Raw genomic sequence first — 17,021 nt, forward strand, 5'->3', positions numbered from 1 at the left:
CGTTTGCTTCCAGTTTGCAGCAAAATCATGGACTGCGTTAGATGACTTTCACGGTTTGGATATATGCGGGCGGTTTGTGAGTCGCCGTTGTAGATGCCCTTACTCAGCAACATTCAGATTCTTTCTCGCACAAGGAAACGGCTTAACTGATAAGTTGTTCTGCGTTTGCAGATCAGAAGCTCGTAGTCTCGAAAGCAGAGAAGGTTTCGCATCAGCAGGAAACTATATATACTTTAGTTCACGGGAGTTCAAGACTGTCTCCTCCAGTAGGAAGTTCATTCAAAAAACAAATTGCACAGGTTACACCTTAATTTACAGTCAAGTATTTGAATTTGACAGTTAGTAGATTCATGAAGGTCTCTGAAGCAAAGGCAAGAGCAAAGCTTTTATCACGTTTGGTGTGGAGAGAAGATCCCAGTAATAAGCGGTCCTTGGTCTATTCCCTGGATGGTGGGTGGGGTTTTGTCCATCTGAGTTCCTGTGTAGTGTAGATATCAAACATGCATCATTCGGCCTCCTTGATATTACTACATCCCAATTGCTTCTTGTGCAGGTATGCAGCAATCTACAAGAAATTCGATAATGTGCAAGTATTGCTTTATTTTAGCTCATTGTGTACTGTACTAGTGTTCATGGCCATTTATATCTACCCAAAACCGACACTATCATCAAGAATATTTCTAGATTACAACTAATACATGCAAGTTGGTTGTAATTTTACTCACTTCAATTCAACATAAATGTACATGGTATTGGATCATAGTAGATGTGAGCATGTTATAGGAAAAAAAAATGTTATAGCATTCCCTGTTTCTGTTTCAATCGGTGGTTGCACCGCCCTTTGACACTATCAAGAACATCTGGCTTGCTCCTCATGGTTGCTGCTGTCTCCACCTTCCCTTAACTCCCAAGGGATGCCCCACACATTAGACTAGACTAGTGGATCCAGGTTCATAGATCATCATAAGTGACACCTCACCAATGCAACAATTTGTATGCCTCATTTGAAACTTATAACTTGCATATGTATTATATATTTGTTGTTCATTCTCTTGGCACCAAATTGGCAGAAAACATGACCTATCTATGTAGACAATTGCGAAATTCTCGATTGGAGAAACAATCCCCAATTTATAGGAACTTTTCAGTTCATTTGCTATTATGGTCAACCGTGTAAAGAACTCACTCAACCAGGTTGAGAAGCTGATATATGGCAACACCTAAAACTGTTCATGGGCAGCTCAGCCCGACTACCTGGCCCGAAAAGCCCAGGCCGGTCGGGCTTGCCTCTTAGGACGAGCTCAGGCTTCAATTTCTCACCTTTTCGGGCCGGGCTTTCAGCTTCGAGCGGAGTTTACACGTGCATAGAATGGCAAACTGCATTAGGGGTGGGCTTGAGAACTCACATGTTTTCGGGCTTCGGGCTGAGCCCGGGCTTGGGATTTTCACTTTGGGCATTGTCAAGCCCGACCCGAAACCCTGTTCGGCCCGGGGTATGATCAGGTTTTGCCAACGCTCATGTGACGGAATTAGAGGCTGCATGTCTGGCCTTAGTTGCACATGGAGTGAGAGAGAGAGAGGGAGCCGAGGGAGAGAGTTAACAAAATCTTAAATCTGTAAAAACAATATGTGATTAGTCGCGGATGTTTAATTGGATTTAATCTATTTGCATTGATGCCTTAAATTGGAGTAGATAATTAGATTTTCACTCTAATGTTCTGAAATCTTATGCCTTACATAACCTTCTTTTGGTTATTTCATTTGCATCAAGATTTCCCCTGTATGCTCTTTTATTTGTGTTGCAAAAAATTGGCTCCCGTGGAATATAAACATGTGGTTTCCTTATACTCCAAATTACGCAAACTGTAAAAAAAACAATTGGTTCCTCACTCCCCGACCCTGCGGCATTCCCCATTCCTAGGGTTCTCGTCTGTCGTCCATCAGTTGGCCGCCGGCGCGCTCCTACATCTCCGCCGGTGGGCCGCCGCAAGACCGGCGTCGGCCGCATCCACCCCTTCATCCACCTTCGTCGTGCCGACTTCCTCTCCTTCGCTCCCCGGCCGCCCCCATCTACCTCGACCAAGTGACCGGCCGGTCGTCGCAGGAGCTCGACCAAGACGACGGGCCGCCGCAGGATCTCTGCCCAGGCACCACCTTCGCCGTCTCTATTCTTTCGCTCCGCCTCCCTGTGCTCGCCGGCTCGACCATGACGAGCGACTCCCTAGCAGTTCGACTATGAGGTAAAAAAACCCAACTTTTGTGATGTACAGTACTACATGCCCCCGTACCTCTGGGTTGCCAAATTTCCGACCCCCCTTTGCTTCTGATTGCGTTATTTTAGGTGCCCTCTTGAATGCGTTGACTGATTCTACTGAAGCGGATGGCCAATACCCAGTCAGGAGGGGCGAACAATGAGGGAGCAGGGGACACCACTGCAAGGGAAGGCAGCGTCGGCGTAGGCCGATGCAACGCCGGCGATTGACCCCCTCTCCCGGCAGCCGACGAACCTCCATCTCATATCCTTCCTTCTCTCTCTCCCTCTCATCCTTTCTCTCTCCTACAGGGACTGGTCTATGGCGCTGCATCAAATCGAGCGCCGTGGCCGCCGCCCATTACCTGCAAGTAACCGGCACCGCCGGGACGGACGCGAGAGATGAAGAGACAAGTGGCGGCGACCATGCGCTGGGGGCTAGAGAAAAGAAGTGAAGGGGAGGAGGAGGCGACGCCGTGGTGGTGGAGAGAAACGGGAAGGAGAGGAGGACATGAGCGCGACGACCACCAATGAGGCGCACGAGAAGGACGCGGGGACGACGGTGGCGGCTAGGCGGGTGGGCGAGAAGCGGCTAGGTTTTCAGTCACCATGGTGCTGCTACTTCTTTATATGTCTATGTGAGAAATGACTAAAATGCCCTTGGTGGGGCACACTAATTACAGGCGATGGCACGAGATACTTACACGGGGTGAAACTATTCATTGCTATAGGAGCACGGGTTCAATCCGACGACCAAGACTCTACAGCGACTCGATCGGACGGCCCAAATTGCATCAAGCATTTTGATCCGACGACCTAGAGTGCCTGAGCTCTGAGAAGCCAGGGATTCACCCCCGGTTCTTATTTCTCGATTTGTGTTATAAAAAAATTGGCTCCCGTGGCACGTGCCTAGTGAAATATAAACATGGTTTCCTTATGAAAAAAACTTCAGAATTATGATGAGACAAATTACGCACATTTTTCACTGTAAAAATCCAACCGGTTCCCCATTTCCCGACCGCCGCAACATTCCCCATTTCTAGGGTTCTCCTCCGCCGTCCAGCAGCTGGCCGCCGGCGCGCTCCCAGGTCGCCGCCAGCGCGCCGCCGCAAGACCGGCGTCGGCCGCCTCCACCCCTTCATCCACCTCCGTCGCGCCGGCTTCCTCTCCTCCGCTCCCCGGCCGCGCCCATCTACCTCGACCACAGTGACCGGCCGGCCGCCGCAGGAGCTCGACCAAGACGACGGGCCGCCGCAGGAGCTCTACCCCGGCACCGCCTGCGCCGTCTCTCCTCTTTCGCTCAGCCTCCCTGTGCCCGCCGGCTCGACCACGGCGAACCACTCCGTAGCAATTCGACTGTGAGGTAAAAAAAAAAATCCAACTTTTGTGATGTTCTTGCCAAATTTCTGACCCCCCTTTGCTTCTGATTGCGTTATTCTAGGTGCCCTGCCCGATTCGTTGATTGATTTCTACTGAAGCGGATGGCCAATACCCGGTCAGGAGGGGCGAACAATGAGGGAGCAGGGGACACCAGTGCGACCAAAGCCGGCGCCGCCACCAATGCGGAAGACCCCAAGTCTGCAACGAGCCCCAACTCGTCTGCCAGTGGAAGGGAGTCCAGAAGCTTGTCCACGCGTGAAACAAGCTATGAGCAGAGGCCAAACCTCAGGAGGTTGAGCCGAGAAACAACAGGAAAGGATCCCATTGTGATGACCACCACCAGTTCTGCTGCTACACCGGTTCCGCAGACATCTATGAGGGGCAGGAGCAACCCCAGCACACCTGATTCCCCGAAATCATCGGCAAAGAAGCTAAAGGGGTCGACCAGGAAGGCCAGTACCCCAAAAATGTCCGGCGGAGTAAAGAAAAGTACCATTTCAGCTTCTGCTGCTTCAAATGATTCAACTGGAGTTCCTCCTAGTCCAGTGGCTGCTCTTGGCAAAACCGTAAAAGGAAAAATTGACGAACGTAACTCAACCAAGAATACGCATGATGCTTCCGAGAGTTGTACCAGGCCATTGAAGCAGCAGAAAAGGCCAACCGTGGAAGACAATCGCTCTGTTTTGAGGTATGAAGAAAGTGGCGCACATGAAGAAGATAACCAGGCACATTTAAGTCAAGTCGTCAATGAATTTTCTGAAGGCTATACTTCTGGTCGGTGTGAAGCTCCCGAGGTGATACTGGAGACAGTTCTGTCGAAAACTGATGTTGAAAAATCTGCTCCCATTTCAGAGGTTTGCTCAACCATCCTCTATTCTCGAGTTGTTGGTTTTTTGATTCTACTCTTTGTGAAATCAAGGTGTTGCTGTAAGTACCAGTCCTCTCTGCCTTCATCCTTTGTAGGTCTTTACCCTGGAGTAGCAAAGTAGAATTAAATAACAAATTCTGGTAATAGATTAATATGTTCTTTCGTTGCTCATAGATCACATATCACCTCTTGGGCTTAAATTATTACAGCTCTTGACCTTACATTATTACAAAGCATTACTGTAATTATCATTGTTATTTTCCTTCATCCTTTATATGTTGTAAGCCTCGAGTAGCAAAATCGAAGTAAATAACTGAACACATATTACAGTAATACATCAAAATGTTCTTTTATTTGCACCTGAATTATCTCATATAACGTCTTGAGCTTCTGACTTTATTACAACCTATGCAAGATGCAGTGTCCGCCTGATACCCTGTATAGTTTCCTTTTAGCAACTTGAATTCCTATTAAGCAAATGCTTGATTTTTGCGCAACATCCTTGTTGCTTCAATATGTTGGCTTCTTATTTGCAATGCTGCTTTTCTTTCTCTTATCATCCTACCATCTGTATCAAAGGACTTGGTTACACTATCAATTCTTGAACAGGCACATATGACTGCTGATCAGCGCTCACAAAATATTGTGGCTGAAAGCAGTCCTGCAATGGATGCTAGAGAGCCAACTGATAACTGTTCAGAACTCACACTTCATGTTGAAATGGCCCGGAAAGCGGACTCATCAAAATTTGTGGAGTATTGGGTTCCTGCTCGCCTTTCACGAGTGCAACTAGAAATGTACTGTTATACCCTACTTTCAAATTCACCAGCGCTTCAATCACATCCAAAAGCTGACAGTGTTGGTGCTCTTCGCAACATTCTTGTATCCCTCCGGAAGGTTAGCTGTTAAAATATTCTGAGCATGCATGATACCTTTTTATCACACTAGGGAGCTAGACAGAAACTGCAATGTTACTCAATTTGCATAGCTAACTGTCTTTACTGATCTTATCATGCAACAGTGCTGCGACCACCCTTATCTAGTAGATGAAATGCTGCAAGCCTCACTTCCCAAGGGCCACCCAGTAAGTGATATCGTAGATATTGGAGTGTGTGCAAGTGGCAAGCTACTGCTTCTTGACAAAATGCTCCGAGAAATCAAGGAAAAAAGGAAGAGAGTTCTTATCCTCTCCCAGGTGAGCGTTTTGTGGTACCATGCCTCAAATAATTACTTCCACTATTTAATTTTGGCCCAATTTATGTAGGAATGTCTGTTATGTGTGATTCATTACTAGTTCTTGTATCTAAAGAGTTGGCAAGCATTACGTCCTCAAAGCATGCATTATTTATTTTTGGTAACTGAAGCATGTGATGATTTCCCTTGCTTATTTGTCAATGTTATGCACAAGTGTTATTAACTTCTCATATGAGGAAAAAATTCAAGCTGTCTTTGCTCTTTGGTACATTTTGTCAAATTATTAGTAATAACATCTGGGTATCACTTCACTCAGTCGCAAAATCAAGAGCTGCAGAAAGACCGGTGATGTTTCACTTTAGTACAGTTATGCACATAAGAATCCCGCAGCATGGAGTTTCTAGACATTGATTTAGTTTGACAGTTTAAACACCAAAGAAATTCTTGCACGGCACTTCACTCTCTCCAATGGTAACTCTTGTGTCCTTTGCAGCAACGGGCAGTAGAAAACCAGCATCCGTCTTTTCTTCAGATGCCCCTTTAATGTCAATTGTTGGACCAAGCTTGGCATTCAGTGGGGCAGACCGGCAGAGAAACGGTATCGAACACATGCTGCACCATTGTACTGCTGGTTCCTCGGGAAATAGATTCTTAGGCATCTTCTTTATGGCCTGTTGGCTTATATCTGGAAACATATAACACACAGATTTTTAGCAAAGTAGCCCCTATTAGACCATTGCTCATCCTGAAAGAAGTCCATGTTCAATCCTTTAGTCAGAGTCTTTCTCAGTCTTGTGTTCTTACTTGAACAACCCCCTCTGCCCCCAATGGTGTCTATATGAATGCATGGTTGACCCTGCAGAAAGCTGACACATCTGCACTTGTTCTAAAATTTATATTTTTCTGTGTACAGTGCACATATGGTTCACTTCAGAAACAACATTATGCAAGCACATATTCTAACATCTTGGCATCGGTTAAAAAAACATGTGGGTACATTTTTTCAAAATGTAAAAATGTTACTTTTCGAGCACCATGTGTACTTTTTAATAACTGACGGGTATATCCCTTATTAAGATCATTGTTTGGTAGTTTCTGATTCATCATTGTTAGAATTAAATATCATGATCTTTTGGAAAGGTTTCTCAAGCTTATCGGCGCAATATAATGGTACTTTCTTCTATATGCAGTTTTATGACGGGGCTGGCTATCAAATGGGTGACATTTTGGATGATTTTGTCCGTCAAAACTTTGGTTTTGAGTCATTTGAACGGGTGAAGCATGGTTTCAGTTTACCAAAGAAAGAGGCTGCAATGAGTATGTTCAATGACACGACTAAGGGCCGGTTTATTTTTTTGATTGATAGTCGTGCATGTGTCCCAAGCATTAAACTATCATCAGTTGATGTCATCATCATATATTGTAGTGATTGGAATCCCACAAATGACTTGAGAGTCCTCCGGAAGATCAGCATAGAGTCACAATCTGAATGTGTGCCCATTTTTCGTTTGTATTCATCTTGTACAGTGGAGGAAAAGACTCTTATACTTGCAAAGCATGATCGTACTTTTGATGGCAGTGTCCAGAATATAACGCCTATCCTGAGCCATTCTCTGCTTAGTTGGGGTGCATCATTTCTCTTCAGTAGACTGGAAGGGCTAGAAAACGATGCATATTTAAGCAAGGATTCTGATGCTGAAAAACTGTTCATGGATAAAGTACTTTTGGAGTACCTATCAAAGTTATCCACTGAAGATGATCCCAGCACCAAGATGAGCAATGCAGCCATATCACAAGCTCATCTGAGTGGACCTTTTTATTCTAGAGATACTGTTTTAGTAGGTGAGACGGAGGGGATCTCTGCACCTGATAGTGATCTCCCAAAGTTCTGGGTAAATTTGCTAGGTCGGAAGTCTCCTCGTTGGCAGTATATAACTGGGCCGGCACAAAGAAGCTGTAGAAAGAGACAAAGCATGGAAGAAGGGAAAATTCCTGCTGATGATGCTGAAGCCAGTACCAAACATAGAAAAATTGCTGGAATCTTGGATTCATCTGCAAATGTTTTAGCTGGCAAAGACAATGACTCAATATTGCCTGAAATTAATACGGCATCTAGTTCTCATCAAATATCAGTTGACGACACATGGCAGGAACAAGGTATACTAACAGCTCTGTTTTTGGTGTCAATAATGAACTGTTCTAACAGACTCCATTTTGTAGGGGTGGAAAATCTTCAGGACACACAAAATAGTCTGCACATCCAATTGAAGCGAGAGTTCTCAAAGCTATATGAATTGTTTGAACTACCGGTATGCTGAATGTAACGATTTCATTGTTCTCTTGATGTTTGTGTTGAAATATATTGCCCGCCCTTCTTCATCAGTTTGGACTTGGGAGTGCCCGTCACGTCATGGTTCTGTCAGGCCTTAAATGTCAGATTGATGTAGGCCGTAGATATTCTATTAAATAATAAATACTGCGTTGTCCAGGTGTTGAGCTTGACACCTCTTGGCTCAGATACCATAGTACGTTTCAAAATACTTCTCATATTGCTTTTGTCTTAAGTCAAAACATTGTAATATTTGACCACATTTATATAAAAGAATACCAATATCTACCATACTAAATAAATACAATACAAAAATATATTCCATGATGGATCTAGTGATATTGATTTGTTATTGTGAATGTTGGTATTTTTTTTTTGAATATTTTTTTCTATTAACTTGGTCAAACTTCACAAGATTTGACTTGAGACAAAGCTAATGTGTGAAGTATTTGAAACAGAGGGAGTTTTTAGTTGCATGCACCATCCAGTTCAACCAAAAGTCCGAACTGAGAAAGGGCCGGCCATTATACTTAAACAGTTTACTCTTCTTAATTTACTAATATTGGTAAAATACTTGAGGCAACAACCAGTAGTTAATATTTTTAAGCTCTCAAGTCAGTTCTTTTAGCAAGTAGGATTTTGATAATTTTTTCTGTGTATAATGGAAGATTCTCGCTGTGTCACACATAATGTGTCACAAATACCTAATGATAGCTTTTTGCCAAGTTGGGTCTCCGTAACATCAGATTTTTGTAACATTTTTTTGAGAGAGTACTGAAAAGCTTGCTTTAGTTCTTGTTGTGTCATCTTCAACCAATTTATATTTAGTAGTTACTACTAGCTAACCTAATGTAAGTACATTGTTTTTAGTACCATATTACGAGTCTTGCTAGCATCTCCATTGTTGGTGCTGGCAATGCCAAACTGATACCAATATCATCAGTAGAGTTCTTCTCTCTGTACACTTCAGATTTTATTTGGCAGCATGAAACATCATTATGCCATTCTATTGGATTTCACATTTTAGGAGTGTTGGAGCAACTCTAGCAGAGTCGCCATACCCGCAGCCTCCAAAACGCATATGGAGGGCGCTCCACAATTTTTTGGAGCTGCCAAGGCATCGCGCAAACTTTGGCATATGCAGCCTCCAATTTCCCCCCCTTTTTTTGGTTTTGTCAATTCAATACTCACACTCAATTGGAGCGATTCAGACACTAAATTCAAATAAGATCGCGATACAAAGTTCTTATATAGGAGGAGAAACGTCGATTGGCGACATTTTCATACATAATTAAAGAGGGGGGGGGGGGACAATTGTTGCTTTTATATGTTTGTAGTGACTATATCTAGGGGAATGTCGATAAGCGACAATGTCTTACATATATTAGATATTAGGCGCGTCGGGTTGAGGACTAGGTGTGGCGGCGGGGCGGTTCGGCGCGGTTCTTGCCAGAGCTGGACTTGGAAGGGGACAGACGCGTCCACGCTCCCTGGCCGCACAAAATTGGGCATGAGTGCCTTCACCATTTTGGGCAGACACCATCATTGAGGTTGGGGGTGGCTTGGCCAGCGGGGGGATGATCCCAGATGGAGCGCTCCTTCTGTGGGTCCATCTCCTGTACTACCGCCTGCGCCACCTTGAAGTTGGCCCAGAAGGCGCATTCCCTCTCCGCCGCGGCCTCTTTGATGCTGCCTCCTTGACGCCTATGGCAGAGGCGGCGGCCTGGTGGGCATCCCAAGCTGCCCTAGCAGTGAGGGAGCGGCGGGAAACCAGCCGTGAAGTCGATCTTGGACGCGACCGTGCAGGGCTTTGCAGCAGCGGGCGGCCTGCGACACCCTCCAGCTCGTCCTGGCGATCGCACTCCTCCATGATGAGGGCGTCCTCCTCCTGGACGTCCTCCTGTCCAGCTGCCGTGTCTCCTCCGTGAGTGGCAGCCAGTCCGGCCTTCGGCGAAGCGGCATGGTGAGGACAAGGAGGGAAGTGGAGAAGAAAGTGGAGCTGTGGGCGGCAGGGAGATGAGCTGGGACGAGTGCTGGCCTTTTTAAATCCACGAGCGGCAGGAAACGGGGTGGGCGGGTGGCGGGAAAATGTGGCAGAAATGGGCGCGGGCTGTTGGACACAAGGCGACAACCATTAATTGGCTCGTTTTGTGGTGAGATAAGTGGCTGCAGGACTGGTACGGGCATCTGACACATGCCATATTGGAGCATGTTCCAAAAATCTTGGAGGCCAAGGGTGATATGGTGACTTTGCTAGACACCTTTTTTTTGGCCCCGAATGCACAGTTGGTTATTATGGCGATTGGGCCGTTTTGCCGATTCTGCTAGAGTTGCTCTTAGTGTTTAATATATTCCTTTGGTCAGAAGTACAAACCTATTGGCAGTATTGAAAGTTCTGCAAGGAAGATATTAAGAACCAACCAAATACATCCCGAAGAGAAGTAAAATGTTTGGTTGTTTGTAATTGATCAACAATCATAAATTGTGCCTAAACTGAAGAGTGCAGCAATTCTGAACAGCAATACATTATGTGTAGCAAATAAGTTATCAAAAAATAATTTACCCTACGATTTGAGCGAGGTTGAAATTTCTGAAGACACATGATTTCATATACTCATCATTTTGCTATTTTAGCTGATTGGATTCTTTGATAGAACGGTAACATGTTGTGCAGGGGAGTGTTAAATGTGTATGTGAGGAACTTCTTGAGTATGCTTTGAAGAATTACCAAGTCAGTCAGGAGCCAAAGCATCCATTCAACATTGCACTGGTTAGAGACGAGTCTTCTTTAATTTTTTGTACTACATGTTCAATGTTAAATGTTGCTGTTCTTCCTGAATCTTTTCCTTCTTTGCATGCTTTACTTCAGTGCTGGCATGCTGCGTCTCTCTCAAGGCACAAGGTTAATCATAAAGAATCACTGGCCCTTGCTGAAAAACACTTGAACTATGAGTGCAGTGTAACTTTCACTGAGTTGGTTTATAAGAAGCTAAGGAACCTAAAGAAGAAGTTTGCACGTAGAGGAGGCGGAACAGGCAAGAACAATCAATCAATTTCAGTAAAGGACATATCACCATACCGGCAGGAGACCTCAACTAAATATGGAAATGACAAGCCAATCCCTAAGCAGACAGCATCTGTTGGTGGGAACGAATCACATCAAGAGGATTCACATGATTTAGTGATTGAGGCTATCGTATCAGGAGAGAAGGAACTGCTATCTGTTCCAGAGATTCATGAAAAACAAGATTTATCAAAGGACGCACTTCTTAGTAGAATCACAGAGACAAGAATTAATTTAGTTGACATGGTTTTTTCCTTGAGAGAAAAGAATATCCATGATAAACAAGCAAACGAGGTGGCAATGTTTGACATGCACAGGCACAAGGGAGTGGTGAAACTGAGAGAAGCATGCAGAATAGTTGTGGAACATCTTCGTAGGTCTCAAGCTGATCCAGAGAACAGAGGTGGTCAAACAAAGCTACTAGTTGAATGCCTCACTATGCTAACAAACCTAATAGTTGAATGGTTCACTATGCTACTATATGCGTTTCTGAAGCACATGAGGTACCAGCGTGAGAAGCTTGACTTACAGCAATCAAAGGTGTGGACTAAGGAGTTGCAGTTGAAGGAAAAGTTCCTTCACGAAGCAAATTATGGCCATTTAGATCATACTTTTGATCAGCATATCTATTTACCAGATTCAGACTTTGCTATTGAGGAATTCAGCCACTTTAACACCTGTGTTGATACAGCTACTTTGGCAAACTGTCCGCAGTCTTTGCATGAAACCTCAGCGATGGAAGTTACATCGGTTTGTAGTGTGATTCCATCTGATGTTATCAATGCAGAAGCAGCGAGAAATGGTTCTGTTGAAGGAAGGCTAGCATCAGAAGAAGGTATTGGTTTGAGAGAGAACATGATCAGCAATAGTTCTGATATCATCAACTCGCGAGGAGGGGCATCTCTGGCTGTTCAACACCAATTAATTTCTAGTCCTGCAATTGATAATTCTATTAATCAGGTAGGGCATGGATTAATCAGGTCCTGTACTTACTAGTTCTTTGGAGTGCTGTCATTCTGATTTTATAAGCTTATCCATGTCAGGAATGTCAGATTTTTATTTTTATTTTTTACAGAAACTTCCAACATAATTTGCAGTCAATTTATTATAACAGATTGAAGCTTTGGTTCAAGTTTCATGTCATGTTTTATGGATTGTAGATTTTTCGGACATAGCAAAAAGGAAAGGAGTTGTTTAGTAGGCTTATCTAGGATGTGTTGTTTTTTGCTCTTTCCACATAGCAATGTGGACATAGGTACTTGCTCATCATGGGCTGTACAGTACACTAGGCATAGAAAAGTGTTTGTAGTATGTTGCCTTTCATACTCTGTCATGTTTTATGGTTTGTAGATTACTTATTTAAGTTCTTTGTAATACAGCAAAAGGATAAGAAATGTTTGGTAGGCTCATCTATGAGCATCTGTGACAGTGTACCCATTTACTTGAATGCACTTCCTAATAGTAGACATCACAGTTGATGCAGCACTTGTCTTTCCATTGGAGTCAGTGCTGAGCACATGGTCTTCATGTTCCAATTCATGGTGATTCATTACATTATGGTTGCACTAGTATTCCTTGTGACCTTTTTTTACTAGGACCCATTATGATACTAATCATATGTACCTGTAACATATATCAGGAGTCTTCAAGTGGTGACCATAGAAGGACTGAGCATGTTGAGCGACAGAGTGGTGTGGGTTCGCAACCATTACCGGGAGAGACTGACCTTGCAGAAATGGAAGTTAACATCGACAATGGAGGCGGTATTCATGCAGATCCACCTTACTTAGAACCACAGACCGTGGCTCTGGTGCCCAGCCAGGCTTCCTTGCAAATGTCTAAGGAAGTTGAAGCTGAGGCCAATCTTGTAATGCAGTCAGCCCAACCAATTGTAGCACCAGTACAACTTCTGCAAAGAGAGGCAGAACAAGTAGACCGTTCTGGTATAACACCAGCTCAGACTTTGCAACCTGAAACGCAACCATCAGCATCCAGGGAAGTTTATACTCAGACAGATCTGATAATTCAGTCTGCACAACCAAGTACGCCAACTGAGCTTTCACAAAGAGATGTAGAACAAGCAAGCCTTTCTCGTGTACCATCATCTCAGTGTTTGCCATCTGCAATGCATCCATCGGTTCCACCGTCCAGTATTCTGCTTGAAAGAACTCACCCTGATCAGTGTCAACCACCAAGTCATCAACCCGACGCTGCACCGGGTTCTTCAGCACAACTCTTTCCGTTGGCACCAAGGATGTTTAATCATCCACCAGTTGGTGATGATCCACTGAAAAATGAGTTGAACAGATTCCGGTTATGCATTGACTCGCTTAATAAAACCAATGAGCTAAAGGTTTGCCATTTCTTCTAGCTTATGTATGTATATCTTGGTTGTGAATTTCGTACACTAGTTCTGGGATTCATCTTGTTCTCATTTTTTCACTTATGGACAGCAATCACAACTTAGGACCGAGTATAGCCAAGAAAGGGAGAAGCTCAAACAAAAGTATGATTTGTTACTTCAAGAACAAGATTCCTCTCATCTTCAGCAAATGAAGACACTAAATAATTTATGTGAGAAAGTTCTCCTCAACCAGTCACTAGCTGACAATCTTCAGAAGGAATTCATATCTTCTGGAGAACAAGGTATTGAGTATTGACTATAGACAATCTTTTTTTATGTCCTCTAAATGAATATGCTGACATGATTTGCAAACATCCATCCCAAATCTCTATTGCTAATGCCAATTACTTTGATCTGCAGTTAGAGCCCACAGCCCTCCAAATCACCAGACACCCCAGACTTCTCAGCAAGTTCCCACGAGGCCTTCAGCGGTGGCGTCGACTGCATCACCAACTGCGTCGTCGTCAGCTGGTCGACCACCAGTGCTGATACATCATGTCCAGCCGTTACAGGTCGATCGACCATCACCATCATCATCGCCATCTTCACAAGTGGTCAGACCACATCCCTCCATACTAAACAACATTGCCAGATCAACATCAACTAGTTTTAGTCTCGTGCCAGTTCTGCCATGGGGGAGCTTTGGAGTACAGAGTGAACTAGCACGTGCACCTGCTCATCTTCAGCGCATGTTGCCTCCACAGGTGCATTCGATGGCATCTGCAAATCAGCAGCAGCTTCCAACTAGGCTGGAGAGCATGTCTGCAAGGAGATGGTCTACCCCTGTGACTCCAATAAATATAAGACAATCATGCCCACAGGCCGCTCCCCCTGGGAACCCATCACTGTCAAGCTTGCACCTAAGTTCACACCCAACTATACCCGCACCCTTGGGGCCATCAAGTTCACATCAAATTCGGCAGGTTCCACCACTGGCATCAAGTCCACAGCCAACACACCTGCTGTCGCCAGTACCTTCGATTCCAAATCCAGTTCTTCCACTAACATCACCGCGAGGTTTGACTATGACGTCTAGCGTTTGCTCAGCTGCGTCGAATGTGTTGCCAAGTAGTGGTGTTGGGCCTTCCGCACCAGGCTCGCCGCAGTCAGATTCTGATTCAGCATCACTGGATGAATGGCTAACAGAAGGTCTTGGGCTGCCCAGTTATCCCCATGGCTTGGCGGCTCCTGATGTGATATGCATATCTGATGATGAAGAGACAGGTACTTCCACATTTCCTTGACACCGAGTGTAACAGGTTGCTTGAAAAATTAGAGATCTCAAAGATAGCACCATTACAAAGATACCAATGATAATTTAAATATCATTATGCAAATGACACAAATGAGTTTGTTGTCTCAAGTGCAGATTTATAAACAGAAAACTCCCTGACATACTATTTTAGAACTAGTAGTTTACAGAAACTAAGAAAAAAAAGATAAGTGTTAAAGATTAGATTGTCAATTGGAGCTGCTGTCATGCACACAATGAGCAGATCCATTGTTCTTCCAGTATGAAATTCAGTAACAGACCTACAATGCGATTTAAAACCGATAGTTAGAAATACATATATTTCAGTTGCAATTAAACTCTGGATAACAATGAATGAATAGTAACTAGCAGGCACTTAGGATAGCACACACTTTTTGGTGTTGAATCCAATATAAGGTGTTCTGTTTTTTTTTTAAAGCTGCCATGTGTATTTATTCTCAAGAGAATACATCTGCACGTAAGTAACTAGCTCATTAGTAATCTTTGCTTTTGCTTCATTAGTTTCGTTGTAGCATAGTTCCTTCCATTCATGGTTTCTGTCATTTATTTTTCTGTCATTTACAATTTTCGTTTAGCAAAGTGATGTGCCTCTTGAATAACCGAGTGGTGCTATCAGTTCAGACATTGCACTTAAACATTTGCTATTTTTCTAAGAATATTCTAAATGAACTAAATCACGAGTCTCAACCTGGACAGAGTTGTTTGTTCTGTTTGCACAGCTAAATCTGCTATACTTCGATCTATTCACGAATTAGTTGTACTTGCTTGCTATCATTACTAGTGTTAGACAAAGTGGTAAAAGTGTTTGTTACCCAAGTGATGGATGCCTAACTGATTGAATCATTTGCTGTATAGATGACCAAACCAAGCAAAAAACGGCGCTCATTGCTGAAGACCTCCAACAGAAGGTTGCTTGCAAGGTTTTGGTCAAAGGTGGTGCTTGCAAACAAGAACAATTGATGCCCAGATCGATTTTATAATCGCTGATTTGTGATGCAACCCCTTGTTTCTGCTACAAAACCTCGAGTAACGGCATGTAACTGGGATTAACCGGATGTAATGCTTGTTTCACAAATTTGTGATGCGACTTCTAATTCTACGTATATGACATGGATGGATTGACAAGAATTCTGATACCCAACTGATGAAAACTGACATTTGTGTGACCCAGCCGTTTGTTCTGCTCCACTGTCACCATTCCCCTCGTCTCATCCCTGGCTGTTAGATCAAGTAACCTGTACCCACATCTACTACAAACCTACTGGGCAGACTAAATCGAGGGAAGAAGTATATAAGCTTGTGGGTTAATCGATATACATAGATGATTTACCTATCTGTAATCAGCTCTAAATCTCGGGGCAGGAGTTGAGATGAACTTTCGGGCCAGAGCTCATCGTATGAGCTGAACTTGATTGATCTTTGTCTCAAAAAAAAAAACTTGATTGATCTGGATACTAATCGGACATCAGTTTCAATGATTCCACTGAGTTTCCATGCGATACTTTCTCGTGCTGGTCAATCTCATAAGTTCTTTTTTTTTGAGAAATATCGCGCTTTCATTGATCAAGGATTATTAGGAGAGTGCCTCCCGGTTACAATCTGGGGTTACGAAAAACAAAGTCATTGAAGGACTCAGATGATCTAACTAGAATATGTGCTGCGACAACCAACAAATGATTTACATGACTAAAGTGAATGGACGACAAGAATGGCACCAACTCCTTGATATCAGCACCGGCGAGCCTCACCGGCGAGCGATCAACGGTAGAAGCATTGTTTCTCTGGATAATGGATAAACAATCTGATTGTAAAACGTCCCTTGGAAAGCCTTCCTCGCGGGTGTGAGCCACCGCATGTAGCACCAGTGCTTCAGCTACTTCTGGGCCGGTAATCTTGTCAACGTGCTCGCAGCAAGCTAGCAAGCAGTCTCCGATGTCCTTTAATATATCCTATCGGCTCAGTTTTTGGGGAAAAAAGTTCTTTTGCTCACGACCTCCACCAAGCCGCCGCCACTCTCGGCCATTGTCGTTTCTTCCCCAATGGCTCCCCAATCACAGTCCAGCAGCCGCTTCTCCTCTGCAATGCAACTTTTGAATCAACATCACTCCATGGCTGCTCCTGTAAAATGTTTGATTGTTCAGTGTGTTTCCAGGATACAGAGAGGAGTACATATATATAGGGGAGCCGGGCGCAACCACGGCAGGACGTGGGGAGAGGCGATCATGCAACGATCGTGCAGTACAGGTGTGACGCGAGTT

General features: G+C 44.1%; 1 protein-coding gene across 1 annotated transcript; it reads left to right on the top strand.

The window, feature by feature from the left end:
• Positions 1 to 3,306: 3,306 nt before the first annotated feature.
• LOC119312933 lies at positions 3,307 to 15,939 on the top strand. The gene is made up of 12 exons (XM_037588725.1): positions 3,307 to 3,614; positions 3,693 to 4,485; positions 5,109 to 5,396; positions 5,521 to 5,694; positions 6,884 to 7,850; positions 7,914 to 8,002; positions 10,697 to 10,792; positions 10,892 to 12,046; positions 12,726 to 13,439; positions 13,540 to 13,732; positions 13,851 to 14,714; positions 15,619 to 15,939. Exons 2-12 carry the CDS (start codon positions 3,733 to 3,735, stop codon positions 15,741 to 15,743), a joined length of 5,418 nt encoding a protein of 1,805 aa, XP_037444622.1. The 5' UTR covers positions 3,307 to 3,614; positions 3,693 to 3,732; the 3' UTR covers positions 15,744 to 15,939.
• The last annotated feature ends 1,082 nt before the right edge of the window (positions 15,940 to 17,021 follow it).

Source organism: Triticum dicoccoides, chromosome 5B, assembly GCF_002162155.2.
Source record: "Triticum dicoccoides isolate Atlit2015 ecotype Zavitan chromosome 5B, WEW_v2.0, whole genome shotgun sequence".
NCBI classification, from domain to species: Eukaryota; Viridiplantae; Streptophyta; class Magnoliopsida; order Poales; family Poaceae; genus Triticum; species Triticum dicoccoides.